Genomic DNA, 25587 nt, shown 5'->3' with positions numbered 1-25587 from the left:
AAATAAGATCGATTGGGTATTTCTAGTTCATCGTGACTGTACCATGGACCAGTGATGGCCTGGTGGTAGAGTCGCTGCCAGGCAGTAGATGGCAGGTTCAAGTCCCGCTGGTTCCAAGATTTTGTCTGACTTGTTTTTCAATACAGATCGATCAATCGATCTTATTTACTGGGTGTAAGCCACAAATAAGTTTAAATAACGATTGTCTGACGAGCAAGCAGAAAATTGGGAGTTGTTTACTTAACGTTTGTTACTTGAGTTTCTAAGTGGGAGGGGGGAGGGGGGGGGGGGGCAAGGGCAAAATGTGCCTTCCCCCAAAAAAACAAAAATCTGTTATTTTTGTAAGCTATCGGTCACAGTCATGAACCCTCATAAGAACTCTTCAGAAGGTTCGTGATAGCCCCTTGTTGTTATTGTGGGATGTCGGTCTCGTAGACCGTTCAATATTTTCCACACATTGGTAAAGATTCTATCGTCAGAATTTTGATAGTGCTTAGTGTGGGAGTTCATATGCTATCGTTTTGGATATTTGAAGGCGGAAAAAGTTGATTTTGTAAATAGTATTTGAGGTAACAGTAACTTTCAGTGGATGCATAGAGAAAAAATGTAATTCTCCAATACTCCAACCAAGCACTTTCTTGCGCTATGATGCTTGCAAAATGTAAACTCTCTCTCTCTCTCTCTCTCTCTAATGTCTGTTAATAATTGGGGATACATAACGTCAACAGCTCTTCAAAGATTTCAGTATGGCATGTCTCATGGAGTTGAAGTACGTTATGGCAATAACGATATTCTTATCATAGGGATTGAGTAGCAATAACTTAATCCTTATCGCTGGAGTTGACCTTTGGTGTTTCTAGTGAGAGGCGCAACAACATCTGAGAGATCGAAGAAAGGCGCGAAAATATGTTATTGAAGGCGGCAATCTTCGCTTGTTTGGATATTGATTATGAGATATCGAAAGCGACGATGGATACGTCTGCCAGTGACTGACTTTATAATATCATGCAATCGTTTCGGTGGTAGACACGAGGCGGATTCGATATCCACGCTTGGGACCTCGGTGCATCTTTTTTTTTTTATGAATCGTGTTTTAAAAGTAAGGTAATATTGAATTTATTTTCTGAAAGACCTTGGATCCATCATCATCAACAACAACAACAAAACACCCTAATTTCTTACAAGCTGCTTCTAATTTTAAATGGGATAATTTTGTTTAACATGCTCTTCAATGCAGTCATTTCATATTCTCAATTATATGGAGGTGAGTCCGATGTGTTAAGCTGTAGCACTTCGTATCTTTCTCGGAAAATGTCGTCACAAGCACCGACGGTGACCAATTAAGAGGCTAGGTGATGCAGAACTACCCTTCCCTGTTTCATCTACTTGACAAAATAGGGGGAATAACATTATTTTTGGGGGAAACATGCTACCTTGCCCCTTTGCATTGGTACCTCGGAAGGGCCGATATGATTCCCGCTGGGAAAACGGTCACGGGGAGGGGGAGGGGGGGGGGGGTGGAATAAATTTATTTGTTCATGTCCTCCCCCCCCCCTCCTCCCCCCATCTTTCTCAGAGAGGTCGTGGAGAGCCGGACCAGCGGGAATTCCCGACATCACGTTCCTAGGTAAGCAATGATACCGGGGAAATAGTTTTACCCTCCTCCCAACTTTCATAAAATCCTGGATCCGCCGGTGGTAAAGCGACACCACTTTGTATCTTTCTCGGGAATGACGTCACACCAGACACCGAAGATGACCGATTGACAGCTAATCGAGCTAGCTGACCCCTTGATTGTTTTAACACCAAGCAAAGTGGACAAACAACATCCCATCCCGACGCGTGGAAGATGAGACGGAGAAGGTGTGATTTCACTGGTAACACGCGGGCTCAGATGATAAATGAGACTATTGTCCTTCCATATCAATCACATGTTATGGGTGTATGATGGAGAGATGTAGGCCGGGCTACTACGGCAGAGTTCAGGGAAAGTACGCTGTCGAGTGTAGTTGTTAAGATGTTTTGCTCTGTATTGTTTTTTTTATTGGTAGAACACTAAATCTTGCTTCCCAGCGAAATTGTGAATATTTTAAATAAGAAACCTGCCAAACCACAATTTATGATATCTTCAGGGACTTAGGATGGATCGGTGACGGAGCAGTGAATCAGTTACCGCCAGGTTCCGAGTTCGAAAATAGGTCGATTTGCTAATCAATGCTCTTCGATAAGGCATTGATTCTCATTTACCAAGTCCCGCGGATACGATTTAAACCCGTAGGTTTATTGTGTTTGTAAAATAAAAACATCATCATCATTATCACAAACATCCCCATCATCACCACTATTAACATCAACATCATCATCATCGTCATTATCATCATTATCACAATCATCATCATCATCACCACCATCAACATCATCATTATCATCGTCATCATCATCATCACCATCATCAAAAGCATCATCATCATCGTCATCATCTTCCTCTTTATCAAAATCATCACCATCATCACCATCATCACCTTCATCATCCTCATTATCATCCTCATTGCCATCATCATTATCATCATCATCACCATCATCAACATCATCATCATTATCATAGTCATTAAACCGCGGGACAGATGATATGTAATGATCTATAGTAGATGTTAAAACACCTTTGTTTGTTTTTCCTCATTTTTTTTTTGCCCTTACCTAAAATTATTTATGTTGAATGTAAGCTCTTATCCTCAAATGAAGCATATGAGGCATAATAATATTATGAAGCATAATGAAGCGTATACTTTCCACCTTCTTTAAAGAAATAGTTTAACATTTTTGTATTGTTTCTTGCTTCTTGTAGTTTTCTTCTGTTTATTTAATCTTCCAATATAAATTTTCAGTGAGTCTTATAACGTAGCCTCCTGCAGTCATCATATTCACTTACAAAGGATTTTTTGGATTAAATAAAAAAAAAATTAACAAACAAACGATTGGATGTACATGTAGTTAGTGTTTAAATTCGCACCTCTGAATCTTTGGACAATTTGACTTCGCCCTCTAAAAAAATATATAACCTTTTGGACAAAAAACATAAACTCAGCAAAAAGCCTAGCAGAATCAATGGCCAGTACTATGCTATCATGCCATTGCGTGAGCGGAGTAAATAAAATCGTAATGGTCTCAACGATATAGCTGTCGTGGACAAACTTCACCATTATCGTCGATGCAAATGACCTTCATAACGGCCCTGGCTCGACAACCCTCTGCGCGTCCAATGACCGTGACTTCTTCACTAGAAACAACCCAGTGGGTTGTAAACAAGACTGGCTACATGGGCCACCCGAGTCACAGCTGCTAACCGGCCGACCCGAGGTGTGTATACCAAGAACTACATGAGCGGTTGCTCGGTGAGTTCAAAGAAAAGCATATGGAGACACGGAGACCCGTCCCCGGTTCTACGATGAAAAAACCTACAGGAGGGGGCGATTGCGCTAATGAGATACTTAACCTTATACTTTGGTCAACTTTGTCCATTATCATTATGACAGTGTTACTTAATTGGTAAAACACGCTCGTGTGCACATGTGCTGCATGTGCTTATAATGGTGGGTGGGCGGGCAAACAGAAATGACATTTCAAAATTTGATTCAAATTTGCGTTTCCATTTATACACAGAATAGAGTGCAAACCTTCAACAACATCTTAGTTGTCATTGTAAGATAGATTCCAATTATTTTTCTTGACGAGGAGGCTTCTGAGGCTTAATTCTCTGACGTCATTCGGTTACAAATATTCTTTTATTGTTATAAAGGGACTTGATAACATTTTCAGATGAGAAAAAAGGGTGATGAGGTAGTGACTTCAATGCTAGGTGTACAATTAAAGATAATCTGAAAGTTTGAGTGAAAACAGACCAATTTTAATGATAAAGATTGGGGAAAACTGGTCTGATCGATTCCTTAATTCGCCCAACTATATTATGATAATTTAATTAAATTTGAAGTGAATGTAAATCGTCAAAAAGCAATGAATTGGCTCCTTATACCATTCCAAACATTTATAAGTGTTGAAAGATGTTTTATGTCTTATTTTCATAGAAAAACGGTTGGGGGAAAAAATGGTTGGGATAAATAACTGTTTGAGGGTGTTGCACAGTGAGGTCTTCAAAGAAAACCATAATATCCTTATGATTTGAGAATTTTGTCAGGATTTTGTTCATGATCAAGGGTTAGTAAAGTAGAAGGAGTATATAACATTTCATTAAAAAATACGCATTTTTTTCACTTACCAACACTAATGTTACCGGTTCACTTAAAACCCTCCTCATGTCTTGTGTATTCGTGTTTGTATGTTTAGTATGTTCGAAAGAATATGCCTGAACCTTTGGAAATTGACAGGAATCTAGGCCATTATGTGATAATAGCAAAACAAATGCCTGAAATTGAACTTTAATTCCTAAATCCCCTCAAACGCTACTCGCATGTAAGAAAACCGTAGCATAGTATAGGTTACATAAAATGGCCATCTGAAAATATTTGACTTAAATTTGGCGCCAGAATTACTATACCGCGCAACTAAAGCAAGCTGATTTCCTTTATTCTGTTCAACCATGAACACGCTTTGACCGACACAAAATGAGCGGCAACAAATCTCACACCTATATTGCCTCTTTCAGTTTACAAAGTCACTTTCCGACTTCATTCCTTCCCGTATTGGTATTCATGTCCGCTAGCTCCTCACGAAGTTGCATGCATATACATGTATTGCTCAACAACTTCCCCTTTTTGTAGTACTCGAACCTAAGCGGGTTTTGTTCTTTGATGAACCAAAAGTACCCGAGGGGAGAGACATTATAGCGAGGGTGAGTGTATAGGATATTCCCGCCTGACTGACAGGTCTCTAGCTAACTTCTTCTGTTTCACCCATCCAGGGCACCAGGCTATCGAGGGGAATAGGTTATATTATTCGACACTAATTGCTCACGGTCGCACATGGCATCACGCATGATCCCCGTCTTAGGCCGCGTTCACATACACGAGCTAAACCGCCCCATACAGATGCATATCATAACGTAATGCGCTTCGCATTTCTTTGTATCTTATACACAAAGACCATAAAGTGTGACGATAGGAATTAGTTGGGTACTGCTTCCTTACATGTTCAACCCCACTTGCCATGGATGTTCTCGTAAATGTTTTTTTTTTAATATTTCAATTCAATTCAAGTTTATTTCCACAATCTGATAACAAATACAAAACGATCAAAAGACAAACAAGAACACAACATAAATATAACATAACAGATAATGGTGGGATCGACAATAGACCCACAATAGACTTTCTATGGTCAATCCCTTGAAAGTCAATACAACAACAGCAACTACAATAACAAAAACAAAAAAAAGGGTGGGGGAAAAAGAATGGGAGAGGAAGGGATTTAAAATGCGAACGATGACAACTGTTATAAGGTCTGCTGAGAGCAATGAAGGCACTTACTCCAGAGATGCAAAAGTACGAAACGTCCTTCTTCCTCTCAGCAGCCAATTATACTAGTTTGTGTTAGCTTCATCAGCAGTCAGGTACACACAGTTAACTTCGAAAAACCGAGGACATTCAAATTCTTCGACAACAGGGAATGACGCACAGTAAATATAGAGCCCTCGCCGTTCAGTGCGAGGCAGTGTGTACAATAGGTATGTGGGAATGTGATCCTGATATTGATATATTATATAATGACTCAATTATCTTCAACATTTTATAATGATGAGTCTCCTGAAGTAACTTTCAAATGACAAACATTAGAAAGGAATATATCTACAGCAATACATTTAGAGATACATGTTTATATAAATTCACAGCAGGTTGACTTTCCCTATGCCTTTTGAACACACTGCTTTCCAATGAACAATGAGGGCTCTATAATTATTCACTGTGTCTTAATCCCTGATTTCGAATAAATTTGCCTCTTCTTGGTTTTCCGAAGTTGTATCTGACTGATCAGTAGCAATGCTGTCTTTTCCTGAGGGACCTACACTTATTATTACCTAGCATCGCCAGGTACTCATTGAATAAACCTGGGTAGAGTGGGGAAATATGGGTAAAACATCCGTATTTGTAAGCACCTAGCGAAGGATCGAACCAGGGACCTAGTTTATAAGAGTCAAGGGCCTTCGCCACATAACTACCAACGTGTATTGGTGAAGGCGCGATTTACCGCACACAGTGTGGAGGAGGCACTATCAGGGTTGCGATGGTTGATCATTCAAAGTTTGGCTTCTAAGAATGAGATGCGAGGCGGCTCGTGAGAAAGACAAGAGTATCACCAGGTACTCATTTAATACACTTGAGTCGAGAGGGACAAAAATCTCTAAAACATCTTATCCGCATAATTATGTAAGCATCGAGCAAAGAATCGAACCCGGGACTAAATTTATAAGAATCAAGAGCTTTTACGACATTACTACCACAGTGTATTGGTGGAGGCGCGATTTACCGCACACAGTGTGGAGGAGGCCTTATCAGGTTTGCGATGGCTGATCATTCAAAGTTTGGCTTCTAAGAATGGGATGCGAGACGGCTCGCGAGAAAGACAAGAGTATCGTCAGGTACTCATTTAATACACTTGAGTCGAGAGGGACAAATAATATGTCTAAAACATCTTATCCGTATATGTAAGCACCTAGTGAAGGATCGAACCCGGGACCTAGTTTATAAGAGTCAAGAGCCTTCATTACATAACAACCAAAGTGTATTGGTGAAGGCGCGATTTACCGCACACGGTGTGGAAGAGGCCTTATCAGGTTTGAGATAGTTGATCATTCAAAGTTTGGCTTCTAATAATGGGATGCGAGACGGCTCGTGAGAAAGACAAGAGTATCGCCAGGCACTATGAACATGACGGACAAAGAAAGAGGACAACATATACAGTTCCTCATTCTACCCTCAACAATTGCTGTGGTAGACAAACGAACATCCCTTCACTGCTATTATGTAAAAATGTGTAGAACTGGTGTCACATGCATATTCACCTGTTCCACACATTTTCACATAATAACAGTGAAGGGATGTTCCTTTGTCTACCACAGCGATTGTTGAGGGTAGAATGAGGAACTGTATATTTTGTCCTCTTTCTTTGTCCGCCATATTCATAGTCAGGTACTCATTTAATACACTAGAGTCGAGAGGGACAAATAATAATGTCTAAAACATCTTATCCGTATAAGTATGAAAGCACCTAGCGAAGGATCGAACCCGGGACCAAGTTTATAAGAGTCAAGAGCCTTCGCCACATAACTACCAACGTGTATTGGTGAAGGCGCGATTTACCGCACACAGTGTGGATGAGGCCTAATATCAGGTTTGCGATGGCTGATCATTCAACGTTTGGCTTCTAAGATTGAGATGCGAGACGGCTCGTGAGAAAGACAAGAGTATCGCCAGGTACTCATGTTATACACTTGGGTTGAGAGGGACAAATATGTCTTAAACATCTTATCCGTATAATATTATGTGAGCGCCTAGCGAAGGATCGAACCCGGGACCTAGTTTATAAGAGTCAATAGCCTTCACCACTATTAAAATGTATTGGTGAAGGCGCGATTTACCCCCACACAGTGTGGAGGAGGCCTTATCAGGTTTGCGATAGTTGATCATTGTGGCCCGAATTCACAAAGCAAGGTTTGAGCTCAGACCAAGGTTTGACCTCAAACCTCCTTTTGTTTCGCCAAACCTCCTTTTGTTATTTACAAACCTGGTTTGTAAATAACAAAGAGAGGTTTGGCGAAACAAAAGGAGGTTTGAGCTCAAACCTTGGTCTGAGCTCAAACCTTGCTTTGTGAATTCGGGCCTCGAAGTTTGGCTTCTCAGAATGAGACGCGAGACGGCTCGCGAGAAAGACAAGAGTATCGCCAGGTACTCATTTAATACACTTGAGTCGAGAGGGACGATATGTCTAAAACATCTTATCCGTTTATGTGAGCACCTAGCGAAGGATCGAACCCGGGACCTATTTTATAAGAGTCAAGAGCCTTCGCCACATAACTACCAAAGTCTATTGGTGAAGGCGCAAATTTCCTTACACAGTGTGCAGGAGGCCTAATATCAGGTTTGCGATGGTTGTGATCATTCGAATTTTGGCTTCTCAGAATGAGATGCGAGACGGCTCGTGAGGAAGACGAGATGGGAGCAGACAAAATGATCTTTATGTTTGCCTATCCAATCTTCACTTCGCGGTATCATTATCAGGCAATTCCAAGACATTGGGGGGGGGGGGGTAATTGGATAGGACAAGGAAGGGTTGTGTCACAACAGAGAGAAGGAAAACAATTGATGAGAATGAGAGGGAGGGAGAAAGAGAGAGAGAGGAAGAGAGGAAGAGAGAGAGTGAGAGAATATATGTGTGTGTGTGAGAGAGAGAGAGAGAGACAGAGAGAGACCGAGAGAGAGAGAAGAGAGGGAAAGGAAGGGGGAGAAAGATATAGAAAGAGAGAGAGAGAGAGAGGGGAGAGGGAAAGGGAGGGGAAGAAAGAGATAGAGATAGAGAGAGAGAGAGAGAGAGAGAGAGGGGAGAGAGAGAGAGGGGAGAGGGAAAGGGAGGAGGAGAAAGAGAGATAGAGGGAGAGGGAGAGAGAGAGAGAGAGAGAGAGGGGGAGAGAGGAAGAGAGAGAGAGAGGGAGAGAGAGAAAGAGAGAGAGAGATATGGGGCAACAAAAAGTAAGGATCTGAAGAAGCAACCGCGGTGTGCAAAATTTGAAGAAAGACATGAGTCCTTATTCGAGATATATTGGATAAAATAGAAGTTGTGTAACTTGCAAGTTGACTAAAACTTGTTCAATTGCCTTCTCCTCTAAACATGACTATAACGAAAAAGCTATGCACGGGACGGCACGTGAACATATGCCACGTTTCTCTTCGACGTCCCATGTGAACATCATGAACAATGTACTATTGAATAACTCCATCCATATACAGCCTGTTTGTAATCCTAAAAAGAGAAAACTTAGAAAAGCCTCGAAGGCTGGACGCTCCGTCATAATTATGTTTGCATGATATAACGAAAATATATTCTCAATTTATATAAAAATAACATTTTTTTCGCCCAAACACGGTAAGAGAGAACGACCAGATGAAGCACGTGAAGTGGATGAGGTAAAGAAAAACGATCACGAACATGGGGTTCGTTACGAAATGGTACACTTTCCCCGTCTAATACCAAACGGATCATTAAATAAGCAAAATGGAAAGATCAATTGAAAGGTTAACATGTTTTACATGGTAATGAAAGCAACGCATTCCCCGAATTAAAAGATCATTTTTTTAGAAACGATTGATTTGATTTTTAAAAAAGCGCAGAGCGATCCCTCGTCGATGGATAGATTAGATTACCTAATGTACTGAACAGCAAAGCCATCGTCTACATGCTCTGTAATTGGGTTTGCATTGATCCGTGAAAGCTATGTATGCATAATAGATTCTATGTACAGTATCTGGAAAGAGTATGTGCGATGGTGTGATTTCTGCTAAAACTGCACATTCCAAATGGTTATCGATTGGATTTGGGATTTAATTTGATAAAAAGAGTAACGCATTGATGTAACAATAATACCGGGTACGGAGTAATATTGTCTATATAAATGCAATTTCCGAAGAAAAGGAGGTACGTGATACAGATGTAAAACAATGCGGGTTCAACTAGCAGGTTATAATGTTCATTGCATTTCTCATTTTAAAGGAGAATAAAAAGCCTTTCTCTGGTCGATAAAGTGTGTCTCCTTAAGGCTCAACTCTGTCTTATTCTCCCTCTCCCTCCCACTCTCTCTCTCTCTCTCTTTCCCTCTCAGATCACTTCGTCTACCTTCCTCTAATGTGCTGATGATTTCCTAAGTTATGTTCTTTCTCTCTCTCTCTCTCTCTCTCCCCCTCTCTCTTTCCCTCCCTCCCTTTCTCCTTCTCCAATTCTATATATTTGTTCTCAATCCATCGCCACTCTGTCCCGTGGACGGTTGCCCTGCAATTAGGCCTAATTTGTGTGGCAATCACACTTGCCAGTCTCCGAAGGGCGTCTGCACTCAAATCGAATTGATCTTTCGGTGGATGAATACAAAAGGGCGGCGGCAACAGCGGGGCATCGCAGACTATGCATACGTGGAGGCGGAGCCTCACTATTTGTAAAGGGGCATAGACCTGAAGAAAAAAAGTCTTGGACAAACAACAAAAGGGGGGGGGGGTTCTCATATTTCCCTGAAGAGAGTTATGTCCGGGGGGGGGGGGGGGGTGATTTGGCAAAGCACTGGGGATGTCATCGTCCCTGCCCCCCCCCCCCCCCCCCCCTCCTCGTAAACTGTGTCAACGCCCAGTTCAGTACAAATCAATCCGAGAAATGGGGCCAGGGACCACATCGTGTCGACTCTGCTCTCCTGAAACTGAGTATTAATGACGCTCAACTTTAATCATGTGTTCATCATTCCCATCATGTAACTCTGTCTGGCTGACATGGTCAATTACGTCTGTAATAGCCCATCTTAAAGGCATAGACCAGTTTTGGAAACGCCCCCTCTCAAAAAAATGAAATGAAAGCTCTTATTACCAATCATGTGAAAGAATAACTATGTTTTTACTAATCTACGTGATGATACAATTTTTGCCTGGAAACCGCCTGCTAATTGATATATTTGGTAAATAATTATTATCATATCTATCAGGCCTGGATAGATATCGCGTAGTCCCAGATACATCTTTCTGTGTACAGTGCTTGTAACTTTACCAATACTGGGCCAAAGTTCTTATCATTTTGATGATTTCAGAACCTTGCAGTACACACCAATACGTATATGCTAGATGATCAAAACCTTTTCTGATCGATTCCACAACGTTTCTTTCACAATGCAATCGCATGACCAGAACTGGCCTTTACCTTTAACACTAATGGTGTCGCGTTGCAGTTACAGAGCAATACCTATTGTTACATATACCCTCAATGCTTGTTGTGTAGCATAAGTGGATCGGGAATGAGGGAGGGGGCGACGAAAGCCCGCAGTGGACTTTTTGATAGGAAAAAAAGACAATATAATACAATATACAACTTATTGCTTAAGTCGGGTCACCTGCCCGAGCTGTGATGGCCATCCACACATTCCTGTCCAGCATGGCTGCTTTTATCTCTGACAGTTCAAGTCCCGTATCCTTCTTGAGTAGGTCTGTATAAGTAAGATGAGGTCTTCCAGGTTTCCTCTTCCCGTGTTTAGGCTTCCAGAGTATAAGCTGAGATATTGGTTCATTGATGTTCCTACAGCTGTGTCCTGCAAAACGTAGTCTTCTTTTTTTGATCTTTTCTGATACTTTTGGTAGATCCTTCCCGTACAGCTCTTTATTGGTCATATGCTGGTTCCAGTGCACGTTGAATGCTGTCCTAAGAAGTCTGGTGTAGCAACCATCTAATTCTTTTGCCAGCTTTGTTGTAACTGCCCATGCTTCGCAGCCGTATAGAAGCACAGATTCAACTGTAGCAACAAACAAACGTTGTTTGAACTGCCTAGGAAGAGAAGATTTCCAGATTCTTCCAAGCTTGCTACACGCTCTCCATGCTGCTGACTTACGAGCTTTCACATCTTTTTCTGTGCTCACCATCAATGCTCCCAGGTACTTGAAATCAGGTACATTCTCCAACTGAATTTCATCATTTGTTTTTATAGTGATGATCCTCCTGTGATTGAATGACATGAACTTGGTTTTGCCTGAATTCATCCGGAGCCCGACCTTGCCTACCGATGTCTCCACCCTGCTCAGCAGTTTTTGGGCTTGCTCTAATTCCTCAGATAGCAGGGCTATGTCATCAGCGAAATCTAGGTCTGTTATGATTTCCGGACCAACTCTCCTACTTCTCCTTCTTTCTAGTTGGAATCCAAGTTCTTCTTCATGGCCGTCTATAGCTGCTCGCAAGGCATAATCGAGGACTATTACAAATAGGTAAGGTGCAAGCGTGTCACCTTGAAGCACACCAGCCATGATTTCAAAGAGGTCAGTCTCTCCATCAGGTGATATTACTTTTGCTTTGGTGTCTTCGTACATCTTGCCAATAGCATTCACCAGTTGTTCCGGTATGCCATATGCAGTAAGGATCTTCAACATCTTGCCTCTGTGGATGGTATCGAAGGCTTTGCGAAAGTCAATAAATGTGATAATAGCCGGGAGCTGATTTTCTTTTACTCCTTCTATAAGCCTGCGAAGTGCCAAAATATGTCCCACTGTGGTCCTTCCAACTCTGAATCCATTTTGGTTGGTTCTCAGGTGACTATCAAGTACAGGTCAAGTAATGGCTTTTAGATGCGCAACTTCGGTTAGCGTGCTTTGCTATCATTTCACCCTTCCATTTCTTCCCTGCATGCCCTTACCTTCCTTCTGCATGTAAGCTATCATCTTTCCTCTTCTATATCCTACCTCTCATTCTACCTCTCTGCTGCCGTTTGTACTCTGGCAACTAACATCTAAGCCCATGAGTCCATAATCGCCTCTCTACTAGCAACTCAAACTCCCACCTCCACGCTGGAAACCCTGCAACTACAGTCATTACAACTTATTGCCCAACCAACGTAGTGAACGAGGATATCATTGAAGGACACTATGACAATTTAAGAAGAGCAATTGACTCCGTACCAGCACACAATGTTCTTCTTGTGGTTGGAGACTTCAATGCCAGAATTGGACCTGAGGATGCTAAATACACTTACCATGAAACAACCAACAGAAATGGAAAGTACTTAGTGGACATGGCAGTTGAAAAGAACCTAGTTATAGCAAGTGGTCAGTACTGTAAGAAGAAAGGGAAATTGTGGACCTATATTAGCCCAGGTGGAAGTAAATGCCAACTGGATTATATACTAATAAGGAAAAAGTGGAGGAACAGCTTGAATAATGTCGAGGCGTATAGTACTTTTGCCAGTGTAGGATCCGACCATAGAATAGTATCTGCAAGAGTCCGTTTGAGCCTTCGAAAGAGCAAAACCTTGGCAAAAGGAAAACAGCACGATTGGAAACTTCTCAGCACTGACAACCACCTTCAGAAGCTATACAGCATTGAAGTCCGCAACAGGTTCCAGCCCCTAGAGAAGGAGGAAGAATCGGCTACCGAGAGGTATGAGCGATTCATAACAGCACATAAGGAGGCTACTGAGAAAGTTATCCCAGTGAAAAAGAAGACAAGAAAGTTGCATTTTCCCAACGATACACGTGTAATCAGTGCTAGAAATAAGATCAATAAAGCCTACATGGAGTACCAGAAAGATACAACTGATGAAAATCGGCAGATCTACAAGCAAGCCAAGCACAACCTTGAGGAAGCATACAATGTAGTTATAGAAGAAGATCTTGATAGTAAACTAAAAGATGTGGAGAGAGCGCATGCCAACAGTAAACATGGGCAGAGCTGGAGACTCATAAGTGACATAACCGGAAGGAAAGCATCCCCGAAAGGGCAGTTAAAAGGAGACACACAGAAAGACAGGGTCATAAACTGGTTCAACCACTTCAAGAATCTTCTCGGAAGCCCTCCTGATATAGATGATGAGGATGAAGAAATTCTGCCTATACTAGAGAGTCTGAACATCAAGACAGGGCCATTTGATCTTAAAGAATATTCAAAGGCAATAAAGTCACTAGTAGAAGGGAAGAGCTTTGGGGAAGATGGCATACCACCAGAGGTTCTAAAAAGATGTGACCTGGATGAAATAATTCTGAGTTTCTGCAACAACGCACTGATCAATGAAGAAAAGCCCCACCAATGGTCCATACTGAACATTGTACCAATACCAAAGTCTGGAGACCTGAGCCAAGGAGGAAACTATCGAGGAATCAGTCTAAGCTCCATCGTGGCCAAAACTTTCAATAGATTGATTTTGATTGATTTTGAACAACTTATTACATAATTATAAGTTTTATGAAACAACATTTAATAATGGTAACAAAATCTAAGGTAGATATTAATATACTATTTGTTTGTATCCAATGCTATACATGAAAATGATGCCCCATTATGAATGTGACAATAATATCTCGTACATCATTATAAAACCGCATTGGCTGTATTACTATAGATTTACTCAATTAAAACCGTCTCAATATGACTAATATAATATCAACTGAAGTATATTAATGATAATTGGTTCGATTTCATTTCAAAATGAAATAAAAAGAAACCACGAAGCAAAAATATAAATGTTATAACAAAATTACAACTTCTTTATCCAACTTCATGTTTTTCCTTTTAAGTAACTTATGTAGCTTCGTTTAAAAAGTTCTGGTAATTTTGTGGTATTTTTTTTCTCTCATTACCTTCTGTCGTCTCTCCATCTTGAGCAAACGCAGTTCTTTCAAAGATTATTGATTGTATTTTCACTCGGATTGTAGACCTGTAACGGGTGCCCCCCCCCCCCCCCTCCCCTTGGGTCTTGTGCATTTATATGTTTGAATCCTCTTTACACATACTATATTCGCAGTAAAAGTTTATCAATATATTTCAAGAAATGAGAATGTGATATCTACCTTGGATTGTTCCTCTTATTAAGTTTTCTTCTGATTATTAATGTCATTACTGAACTAAAATTGGTAGACTCCCACTAAACAAAACGTTGCCAACAAACCTTTACCATGGGGTACAGGAAAAAGATAAAGATCCCAAGGGCTCTCCTATGAACCCCTTTCATAATCTAACCATGACGGAAAAACATCCGCGCATCTGGAGGGAGATCTATATTTCCTCCTATTCTTAAATCTTGTTTACCAGTTTATCTAGAAACACAATTACATATCACTGTCATCATCATAACAAGTCGATTCCCTGCTCGGCTTTACCTGTGGGATCGATGTTCTCGAGTTCAAAATTTAGTCTACGACCGAGGCTCGCCGACTCTGTAATTCGTGCAAATGGGCGTCAATCGAAAATCAGACGCATGCGCAGTTATTGCATACTTCCTTCCTTTTTAGTTGCAGATGTAATATATATTTGGTACTGCAACGTACATTATTCTGTTAGATTGGACTATGAGTTTCACGATTTCAACGAGTGAGTGTCTGCAGAGTCGTAGACTATGTAGCATTGTGCATGGTAACCCCCTTGCCCACAGCTTACGAAGAAATTGGTTATTGGATAGCATTGAGTGCAATCTGAGGGCAGGGATGCTTTGCCAACAGAGTGTATATAATGTACAAACAGAAAATCAAACACTATACATCAGAAGAGATTGAACGGCAGCTGTTGATATATTCATTAAATTATAATTTTTCTATATAATTTTTAACAATTTACTCGACGTTCACAAATCACAAATCTAATCAGTCCTTTGCTGTCCGATCGGACACAATTCCGTAAAATGCAATGTTCATCCACTATTTGTTGAACAAATTAAATTTCCAAAAGAGAAAGGAAAAATTATCCACAAAAAAAAAATCAATCATTATTTTGACATTCCAAGATTCACCAACGTGACTTTGGCAAATTTCTACTAAAGAAGGGTCTGTTGAGAGCAGCATCTTCAAATTTCGCACAAAGGGTCATGTGCACATTAATGCGCTGATGTAACTAAATGCGCCAAGAGAATAAGCTTGGAGGATCATTTAGGATATGTGGAAGATGTATAATAAGATGCGTTGTGCAACTTCATTCTTAATAGCAAAGTATTGCATTTATTAAAGAGAGAATTGACCACTTTTAACAACATGAAGTGGATGTGAATAGATTGAGAAACATCATTTAATCAGATATAAGACGAAGTTAGCACGACTCATTGAAGTGCCTGCATGGATTGCAAATATCGCTATTTATTGATGATATTTGGAAGTGGTGATGACAGACGGCTTTCTTTCGAAATGAAGAAAGAATCATCAGAACGTAAGAGAACGTAATGCAGATAGCGACTGACGGGGAGAGACGCACGCAAACACACACACACACACACGCACACGCACACGCAAACGCACACACGCAACACACACAGAAGGGGGACAGGGAGAGAGAGAGATAGATGGGTGGGTCAAGGAAATGAAAAGAAGGGGAGGGAAACATTAGAGATAGGGAGAGAGGCAGGTAAATAATTGCAGAAACATGAAAAGAAAGAAAGAGAGAGAAAGATCAAGAACGAGTGAGACTGGGGGACACAGTGGGAGGGAGAGAGGTGGAGAGGGAGAAGGGAGGCAAAGGGAGGAGAAAGAGGAGAAATAATGGCGATGTGATAGATAAGGACAGAACGGAGAAGAGCAAGAGAGAAAGAAATTTGAACTACTATCGTTTAATCAGGGAGTTGGAATGGACACGATCGGATACTGGTAATGCACTTACCATCACTCGAACCAGTAAATAGATAGATGATAGGTTTTTTTCCCAGTTATTTCCCCCAAAACTTGGAACTCCTTATCACACTTTGTACTTAAGGTAATACAAAGTTATGGTATGAAGTCATGAATTTGGTTCAAATGAACAGTGATGAAATTGGAAATAACAAACTTTTTTATGTTGTATAGCCCCCTCTAAAGACTGATATTACTTTAGCTTTAAAACAATGTTTCTCGACTACAATCAGCCGATTTGCTATTCCCGTTTGGAAATTATAAATCAGATCTGCATATTCTGATATTTTCATGGTCGCAGCCACCATAAAATGGCCTTAGGCGCTATTTGAAATGTTTTTTTTTATATACATACCGGGAGCACCGGTAAATCTATTATTATTCAGTTTCTCGAAAGCAGAAGTGTTTTAGGGGCTAAATTTTCTAACTTGCTTATAATACATCCACAGGGGCATCCACATATATCAAAATTTCCCAAAACTTTGCATTACCTCTAAAAATAGCCATACTCTCACAAGTTTCAAGATGTGTCTGAAAACACTTTTTAACAAAAATATTCCTCTCTGTTTAAAGCTTTGTATGATAATGTTCTCTTCCTCACTCTCTCTCTCTCTCTCTCTCTCCCTCTCTATGTTTGTTTGTGAATATTTAGTGTTTATGCGCTTTGTATCTAATGAAAAGCCTCTTTATAGATGTAATATTATTTTAATACTATTATTATTATTATCATCATAAAAAGACAGGGAAAGAGAGAATTGGGAGCCGGATGTAGCGGGAGTCGAGGGAAAGAAATCGAGATGGATATAAAAAAATTAGGAAAAAATTGAATGAACAGCAAATAAAATATTAACCCTGATGCATCATTTATGTGCATGAACAATCGCGGAGGCAGCTGATGCGAGCACAGAAATAGCTCGGGATAGAATTAGACGAATAATCAGGGCGGAAACCCCGAGGGAGCCGAGGAGTTCGAACCTGGTTTATTGTCCCACTTTCACTTTCACGAGACGCCGAACATCCAAAACAACCCCTCCCCCCCCTCTTTCCCTCTCTCTCTCTCTTTCCTTCTCTCTCACCCCAATCCAGGCGCGTGCGCAGGGGGGGGGGGTCTGGGGTTAAACACTCCCTTCAGTTTTGTATGTGTGTGTTTTGGAGGAACCCCCCTTATTTTTTTTTCTTATTTTTTTTAATTAAAAAAAAAAAATGCTAATCGGTGACCTAAAAAAGGTGACCTTACCCCCCCCCCCCCCCATGGAACCAAATGTTGATCGGTCAAATTTTCAACAAAAACAAAAATATGTCCTCTTTTATACCACCCCCCCCCCCCCATGCTTATTCAGCGGCTGGCAGAGGCTTTGCGAAATTTTCGATCCGATTTGAAATTGTTAAACCCTCCCCCCCCCCCCCTTGAAAAAATCCTGCGTACGCTCCTGCCCCACTCACATACAAACCTTCAAATATTCCAATCAAAACAATATCGTAAACAGAATAAGCCACATTTCTTTTACACAAAATAAGTTGTCATACATAAATAAATATAAACATACATTTTTCAAATGCAACAAATGAAGCGAGGGGTTGATATTCGAGGGACTTATCACTTTAAACGAAATTTCCCTCTCATATTACTGTTTTAAGAAGTTGAATCGTTACTTGGTAATATGAGGCTCCCACGTCTGTAATATTGATTTTGTTGTCATTCGACAAGGAGGAGGGGGCATTTACCCCGTGTCCCCGTACCTGCGCCAATATAATTATGGCGTAACGGAGTCTAATCGGTCCAGCATCTATTTCGGGGTATCATATTGGGGGGCGCCGGTTTCACAAGGTGAATGAAATGCCCTCGAGTGGAATGAGGGTGCAAAGGAGGTGCAGACATGGCAAACACCTTCCTTGTATAAATCCCTCTCCTTTCTTCACTTTCTTTCGCCCTTGCAATGGAGGCTCGCGCGCCCCCTATGCCCCCGGCAGCGACGCCATTTGCATGAAACATTATCCATGCTCCACGACATAGACCCGTAACTCCTCAGGTAAACCATGTAAATCATTAATCGTTTTTGACTGCGTTTTCAACCGCGGACACGGTCCTTAATGTTGAATTACCCCGGGACATCCGGCAGAATTTAACGCCATGACATGCTAACGATTAAGGTCAGTTCTCTTGCTCAGAAAAGAACAACAGGTGATTACGAAGAGAGTTCGTTATACAATGGTAATACCACATTATGATGAATAATGAACATGCCGCTCACAGAGATAATCATATCAGAAAAAAATAAATAAATCAAATCAAATCAAATCAAATCAATCAGGTTGGCGCAGACTATGATTCTATGCCAATTAACCCAAAATCAGGTTCATGTGAATATATGTCATATTTTCGTTAATAGTTCAACGTGCATAATTATTTGCCAAGCTTTTTATTCTATAATTTCATGTATAAAGGTCATAAAAATGTCAATCTGCTATCCATGAATTACATCATGATTGCCATCTTAAAAACATACACTCTGACGAAGACATTAAACCTTCTTCCATATCTCTCCCTCAATCTTTTCTCCCTCTTTATCTTACCCACCCACTCCTCTCTCTCTCTCTCTCTCTCTCTCTCTGTCTGTCTGTCTGTCTCTCTCTCTCTCCCTCTCTCCCCCTCTCTCTCTCCCACCCCCTCTCCCTCTCTCTCTCTCTCTCCCTCTCTCTGATCCCTGTGCATCTTACTGTCTTTCCGTTATACCTCCTAATACTGTCTCTAAATTATAACATGTTGCAGCATGTAATAAAATCAATTTCTTTTTAATACAGAAATCTATCCAAAGGTTAACGTATTCTAAAACGAAAAAGTAACTCATAACTGCATATCATACATTAAAGCTAATTTAATGAGGGGTAGAGACTTTTTTTGACCGACCGTGTAAAGGGATTGGTTAACTTTGTCTCAGATTCTTAAACCAAATCCTGGATTTAGATCATGTAACAATCATAATTATAAACCTTTAGGTCAGTTAGGAACCCCGTGACTTTTACAAGCCGATCGCCTGTCTGATTATCAAGATATATATGATTGGAAATAGAAATCAATTTTTGCGTTTTTCTAACGGTTTTCATAACACTACAGTCTATTGGGGGAAATGAGTACGGTAACACCGGTCACTCAAAGATTTTTCCTTTTTTGAGGCAATTCATGATCATTTTGAAGCGCAATTTTTTTAGGGCTTCAATATTACACCATATCACAGACACTGATAACACGTAGGGCCATGCATCTCAGATTTAACATTGCTAAATGATGCCTTTAAATTTAAACGTTTAGATTCCAATCACCCCCCCCCCCCTTATACCTCCCCCTCCCCACACAACAAAAAAATACTGACAAAATAAACTTACAGCGTTCTAAAGTTACATTAAATACTACCATGCGACATGTTCAATAGTTTAACCATGTTACAACTGATAACATACTATGGGAGTAGTGTATAGCAGGTGATAGTTCTTTTTGTTCCAGATGCATATAATATTCACTTATTATTATCGAGTGAAAAGAAGGGGAAATGTCTGCAAAACAAAAGGGACAGGAATAGAACCGAGGCACGGCGTGTCAAGACAGATGCACGAAGCTCGTAATGTATTCAGAATGCACCCAGGAGGACTTGTATTCCCGGGGCGGCTATTGGCTTTCAACCTTCGTAAAGTATGTGGCACCCATATAGATGAACAGTCTCTTGTATAATTCATGTGAAAGAGAGGGAGGCAGAGAGTAGAGTAGAGTAGAGTAGAGAGAGGGGAGGGAGGGAGGGAGGGAGGGAGGGAGGGAGGGAGGGAGGGAGGGAGGGAAAGAGAGAGAAAGAGAGAGAGAGGGGGAGAGAAAGAAAAAAAAGAGAGAGAGAGAGAAAAAAACGTATAAAGAAAGAAAGACAGACAAAAATAAAGTAAGCGAGTTTAATACAGACATTACGAAAGAGGGAAGAGAGATACAAGAGAAGAATTGAAGAGCGAGGGAGAGAAAAATAAAGAGAGGAAGACCCCTCCCCTAAAAAAAAATTGTGACAGAGAGGATAGTTTGAGAAGAGGAATAGGAATGGAATATGGCTAGATAAAAGGAGAGAGAGAGAGATATATATAGAGAATTACGGACAGACAAACAGAGCGTGAGAAATTGAGAGAGAGAGAGAAAGAGAGAGAGAGAGAGAGAGAGAGAGGGGGAGAGAGAGAGGGAGAGAGATAGAGGGGGAAGGGGAGAGAGAAAGGGAGAGAGAGGGAGAGAGAGAGAGGGAGAGAGAGAAAGAGAGGGAAAACAGAAAAGAAAGGAAGAAAGTAGAAAGGAAAAATATATGTGTGTATGTGTTTGTGTAAGGGAGAGAGAGAGAGAGAGAGAGAGAGAGAGAGAGAGAACATGCGAATAGGCAAGGACGCTCGTATTTATTTCTGGACATGATTTCTAAGTCAAGCCTCTAGTCTGAATCATAAAAAGTCATGGTGATTTTATTTTTGTTCTTCTTCTTCTTCTTTTGCAATAAAATCTATATTTTGACTGTTGTTTACAAAAGAACAATGCCCTGGTTCCCATTTTAGATGTTATTTTGACAAGAAATGGCACATCTCGCTGTGTGACGTGTGCATGAATCTATCATAGAGAAAACTTTAAAATATGCAAGCATGATAGTTACCAACTAGTTTAAAAACTGTACTTTTTATTTTTACTCCTTTTACTTTCTTTTTGTTTTCAATAAGCGTGCACATAATTACATTACAAAAATTATATTATTTGTTAAAATTAATAACACATGTAATTTGCACGGTGGTCAGAGCTCAAAAAGATTTTTTTTTCAAATATTAAAAAAATGATCACTTCAAGCCATGTTAGGCCATTAACAAAATATACATGTTTAGCGTCCCCGTCCGCTTCCTTTTTTGGGGCCGCCTCCTATTTTTTTGATTTGGGGGGGGGGGGAATTTTTTTGGAATTTTTTTTTTTAAAGAAAAAAAAACATAAAAAACACTACTAAAATGGATCTATTTCTGATTTTAAAAAAATAAAAAATCTTGAAAAATAGCCCGACTGTCAGGGAAAATGTACCGAGCGGCCATTTTGAGCGGCCATTTTGAAAGAAAAAAGGGCCTCCTCCTTCCTATTTCTCAAAAAAGTAGGACGCTTAACATTTTTTTAAAAATTATTTGGTCTTATCCAGGATTGACAAGAATGAGCTTGAATAAAGTAATTCGACATACGGAGCTAAAATGGGAATTTTCGAAACCCAAACCATTGCTTAACCTTAAATACATGTAAATCACCGAGATTCAGACAAAATTATTATTTATATCATGTATGACATGGTATTTCATCGTGGATGTAATGTGGATTTCCGTGTAGAAGGTTGAGTGTCAAAATGATATATATGAGACAGAAGAAAGGGAAGATGAAACAAATATATATATACATATATATGTATCTTTCTATCTATCTAAGTATTTTCTCCCGGTTCGGAGGTTGATTGCAACATCTCTCCATTTCACTCTATCTTCTGCCATTCTGGTGCACTCTTGCTGTTTTAGTCCACTCCAGTTATTGACATTCTCTTCCCAGTTGATTCTGGGTCCATGTATATGTATATATATATATATATATATATATATATATATATATATACATGTATACCACAGCCCCACACATGTCATTTCGTGCAGGATATGTGGAAAGGTTGGGAATTTACACAGCGGGTAAAAATCAGACGTATACAACAATCATGATAATAATGATCGTGATCTTTTTTAAATTCAGTGATGTATTGAAACATGGTAAATTCACTATGATTTCCAAGAAAAGTAATGTTTTTTATTGTTTAATACTGAAACCATCTTTACATGTTTGCGATTAATATTTTTGGGAAAATTCGAGGAAATTAAATTAGGAAAATTATCTCTTTCGTTTTGTTTCTGCTTGCCTTGCAAACAGGGTGTTAAGGTAATTACCGTAACTATGTATATACAAATTGCCCCTAAATTTGATTGGTTCCAGTCACATTTATTGTTGTTTTTACAGTCATCTTTCTTACGATTGATTTTGCGTCTTATTCACCTTTATAAAGAGACTCATGTTTTTCGAAATCAATTCGGGAATTTACCCCCTAAAGAGCATTTTCTTTAATTGACATCTTGTCGCTACCTTACACCTCGCCAGGTAACCGCTAAATGTGATCGATAGTATCAGGTTTTATCGACTTTTTTTTTTTTTTTTTTTTTTTTTTTTTTTTTTTTTTTTTTTTTTTTTTTTTTGTGTTTGTTGTTGTTGGTTTTGTTTTTAACGGGGGTAGGGGATTTAACAAACTTTATTCATTCGATATAACTAAGTTGATTGTAGTCTGTACTTTGTTCCAATATGTTATAAATTATAATATGTAATAGGGATACTAGTAACACAGAACAAAATATAGAGGGGGGGGGGGGTTATAACAATATTAATTCATTCAATATAATTGAGATTACTGTATTTTGTACTCTGTAATTGGTTTCAATATGTTATATATTACAATTTGTATGAATTAATATTATTTATTGAGTGAATACAATAAAGAATATTACAAAACAAAAAAGACTGGGGATTCGCGGCCGCATAACGCCATATTTTCTGTCAATGTGACCTAACATGGGATAATGGGTGGCATGCATACGAAACACTGTTACGTGTTGGGTATTTTAGCTGGGATCTCTTTAGTATGGCCTGCACAGTGCGCTCTCGCTCTACATCGCGATCTCATATGATCTCGTTTGATCGTAATTGTCACCTGATCGTACTACATGACATCGCATGTAAGATGGTGGTAGTTTTTTTTTCTTCAATATTTAGGTCAGGTGATTGAGGCAGTTCGGTTAAATATTCTCCAAAGAAGTTAGCAATAAACGAAAAAATAACCGTTAGCAGCAAATAACTAAATCGAAAACATACAACATTAATGACAATAGGAAATGTGCCATTTAATAGGAGAAGATTGGAAAAAAGATTGAGCTGACTCTTTGAATAAAAAATGGAAAATACGATTGCATAAAATAGGATGAACAACAAATGAAAATATTGAGGTTTCTAAAAAAAAATAGTTCTCACCTTTTCTCTGTCACCTCCTCTCTCTCTCTCTCTTTCTCTTTCTCCTGTAATGTCCCTATTTCGCGTTCTCTCTGTCTCTCTTTCCCTCCTCTTCCCCTATTTCACTCAATTCCCCCCTCCCCCTCATTCCCTGTCCCTCTGTCTCTCTCTCTCCCTCCCTTTTTCTTTCTCGTATACCGAAGTTGTTTTACGATCTACTGAAGATGTGAAATGAGCTGATATGAAATTATGAAAAATAAATTTTAGAATAATATCAAACATATAATACAATATAAAGGTTTTAAAGCAAATTTATTTAAATGCTGAACCGAGATTGGGAGGGGGGGTATTTTTGTTTGTTTTGATTTAATGATTTTTTTATTTTTTTGACAGACAGGCAGGAAAAAAAAACATAATCAGGTGTAAAAATATATCACAATATAACAGATTATAAAATCTGATCAGATCAGTATGGGGGCCTGTTCCTCTTGCCAACTCCTCCTCTCCCCGGCCTCCTACCATCCCTTTGGTCCGTCACTATGTTTACAACAAAACTTGACTATTTAGCACCCCTAAGTCCAACTGCTTCACTTCTCCTCTCCTGAATGTCATTAACCTGAACCCATCAAAGGAAATTTGAGATACGATTCCGAATCTTCTTCTAGAAGATCAGATTAGAAAGTGTGAAGGAATCCCTTTTTCACCGGTGGCCCTTATCATCGACAGGAAAAGTGCCCCAACCCTAGACAAGAACCCACGATGTCTCAACTGCCAAACAGATGTACAACCTCTAAAAGTGGAAGGACGTTTTCCTAATAGAATTGTAATTGGGGGACCCATTTTTTCGTAACTTCGTTAGCTCGTTCTCCTTCTTATACTTATTCTTCTTCTTATTTTTTTTTCTTCTTCTTCTATTTTTCCCCTTCTCAATTCAAAAAAAAATATTTTAAATTTGTCTGTCTATCTATTCATTTATTCATATATATATCTATTCATTATCTATTTCATTATTCATTGATTTATTCTGTTTTTTTACCATCATGTGCGACAGAGTAGGTAAATAATGTTTTTCAATATTCTTATAGCATTGCAATACTTAAAAAAAGTACCCCCAAAACAATCTTACAACCTGTGTAATAGCATGATTGGTCGATTTTACTACAAAAAAGTTGGTTGCTGTTTCAGTGCGCTACCATCTTTGAACGGATTAAGTTAGGCCAGGTTTAACTTTATAGTCCGCTTTCGAGAATACTACCCAATAACGTTGGTATGTATTGTGGGTGTCGACAAATGGTGCTTGTTTCAATCAAGATACATTAAAGGAAAGTTCCTAAATACAGTGCGACGAAAATCCATATTAAATAACCTTATCATGACGTTCTACGCTTTGTTCCCTTTCTTTTTTAAAGTTTTATTTAACACATTGTTGCTTTTGTTCTTGAGTTTTTTGTGTGAATATTTTGTGTAGTATGTATTTTTCCGGGAGTCAATGTAGATACCAGTATGTGGGACGACCCCCATCAAGTTCGGCGTCCTGCAATCAGGATTGTTTAACCAGGGCAGAGCCCGTAGATCGTAACCCAATATCACCCTTGACGTAGATTGATGAGAAACCTTCGCTGGGATGTGTTTACCATTGCCGTGGGCGCTACTCGAATCTCGCTAGCTGGGACTACGGCTATGCGCGCAAGCCGGGTTCCAATGAAAGTGATTGGGTGCGGATTATGGGCGAGGGGATTTGAGCGAGGGGCTGGAGAGGGCTGTGTACTAGGTAGTTGTTGGTTGTATGTATTCAGACACAGTGTTCTAGATCTGGGAGCACAGGATCTGAAGAGACGTATTTTTTTTAAAACAGGATAGATAGCCAGGGACACATAAACATAAGTCCCCACTTACAGGCAACAAGGGAAAAAAGAGAAGAGATAGAGAGAGAGAGAGAGGAGGGGGGGGGGGGAGGGAAAAAGGATTTCTTTAAATGAATAGAAGGAAGGATGGGAGAGAGGGGAGAGAAAGGAAAGAAAAGGAGTGGAAAATAATGGTTGAAGAAGAAGAGAGACAGGCGGAGGGAGAGAGAGAGAAAGAAAGAGGGAAATAGAAAAAGAGGGAAAGGGAAGGGAAATAAGGAAACAAAAATCGAAAAAGGGAGAGAGTGAAAGAGAGAGAAAGAGAGAGAGAGAGAATGAGAGAAGGCGA

At 39.8% G+C, this 25587-nt stretch overlaps 1 protein-coding gene across 1 annotated transcript; it reads left to right on the top strand.

The window, feature by feature from the left end:
- Positions 1 to 12218: 12218 nt before the first annotated feature.
- Positions 12219 to 14392, top strand: LOC115920254. Its single transcript, XM_030975658.1, has 3 exons — positions 12219 to 12286; positions 12502 to 13832; positions 14385 to 14392. The coding sequence occupies exons 1-3, from the start codon at positions 12219 to 12221 to the stop codon at positions 14390 to 14392; spliced, it is 1407 nt and encodes a 468-aa protein (XP_030831518.1).
- The last annotated feature ends 11195 nt before the right edge of the window (positions 14393 to 25587 follow it).

Source organism: Strongylocentrotus purpuratus, unplaced genomic scaffold (assembly GCF_000002235.5).
Source record: "Strongylocentrotus purpuratus isolate Spur 01 unplaced genomic scaffold, Spur_5.0 spur5_scaffold_8, whole genome shotgun sequence".
NCBI lineage: Eukaryota > Metazoa > Echinodermata > Echinoidea > Camarodonta > Strongylocentrotidae > Strongylocentrotus > Strongylocentrotus purpuratus.
The sequence above is the reverse complement of the archived record's forward strand: the minus strand, read 5'-3'. Positions and strand labels throughout refer to the sequence as shown.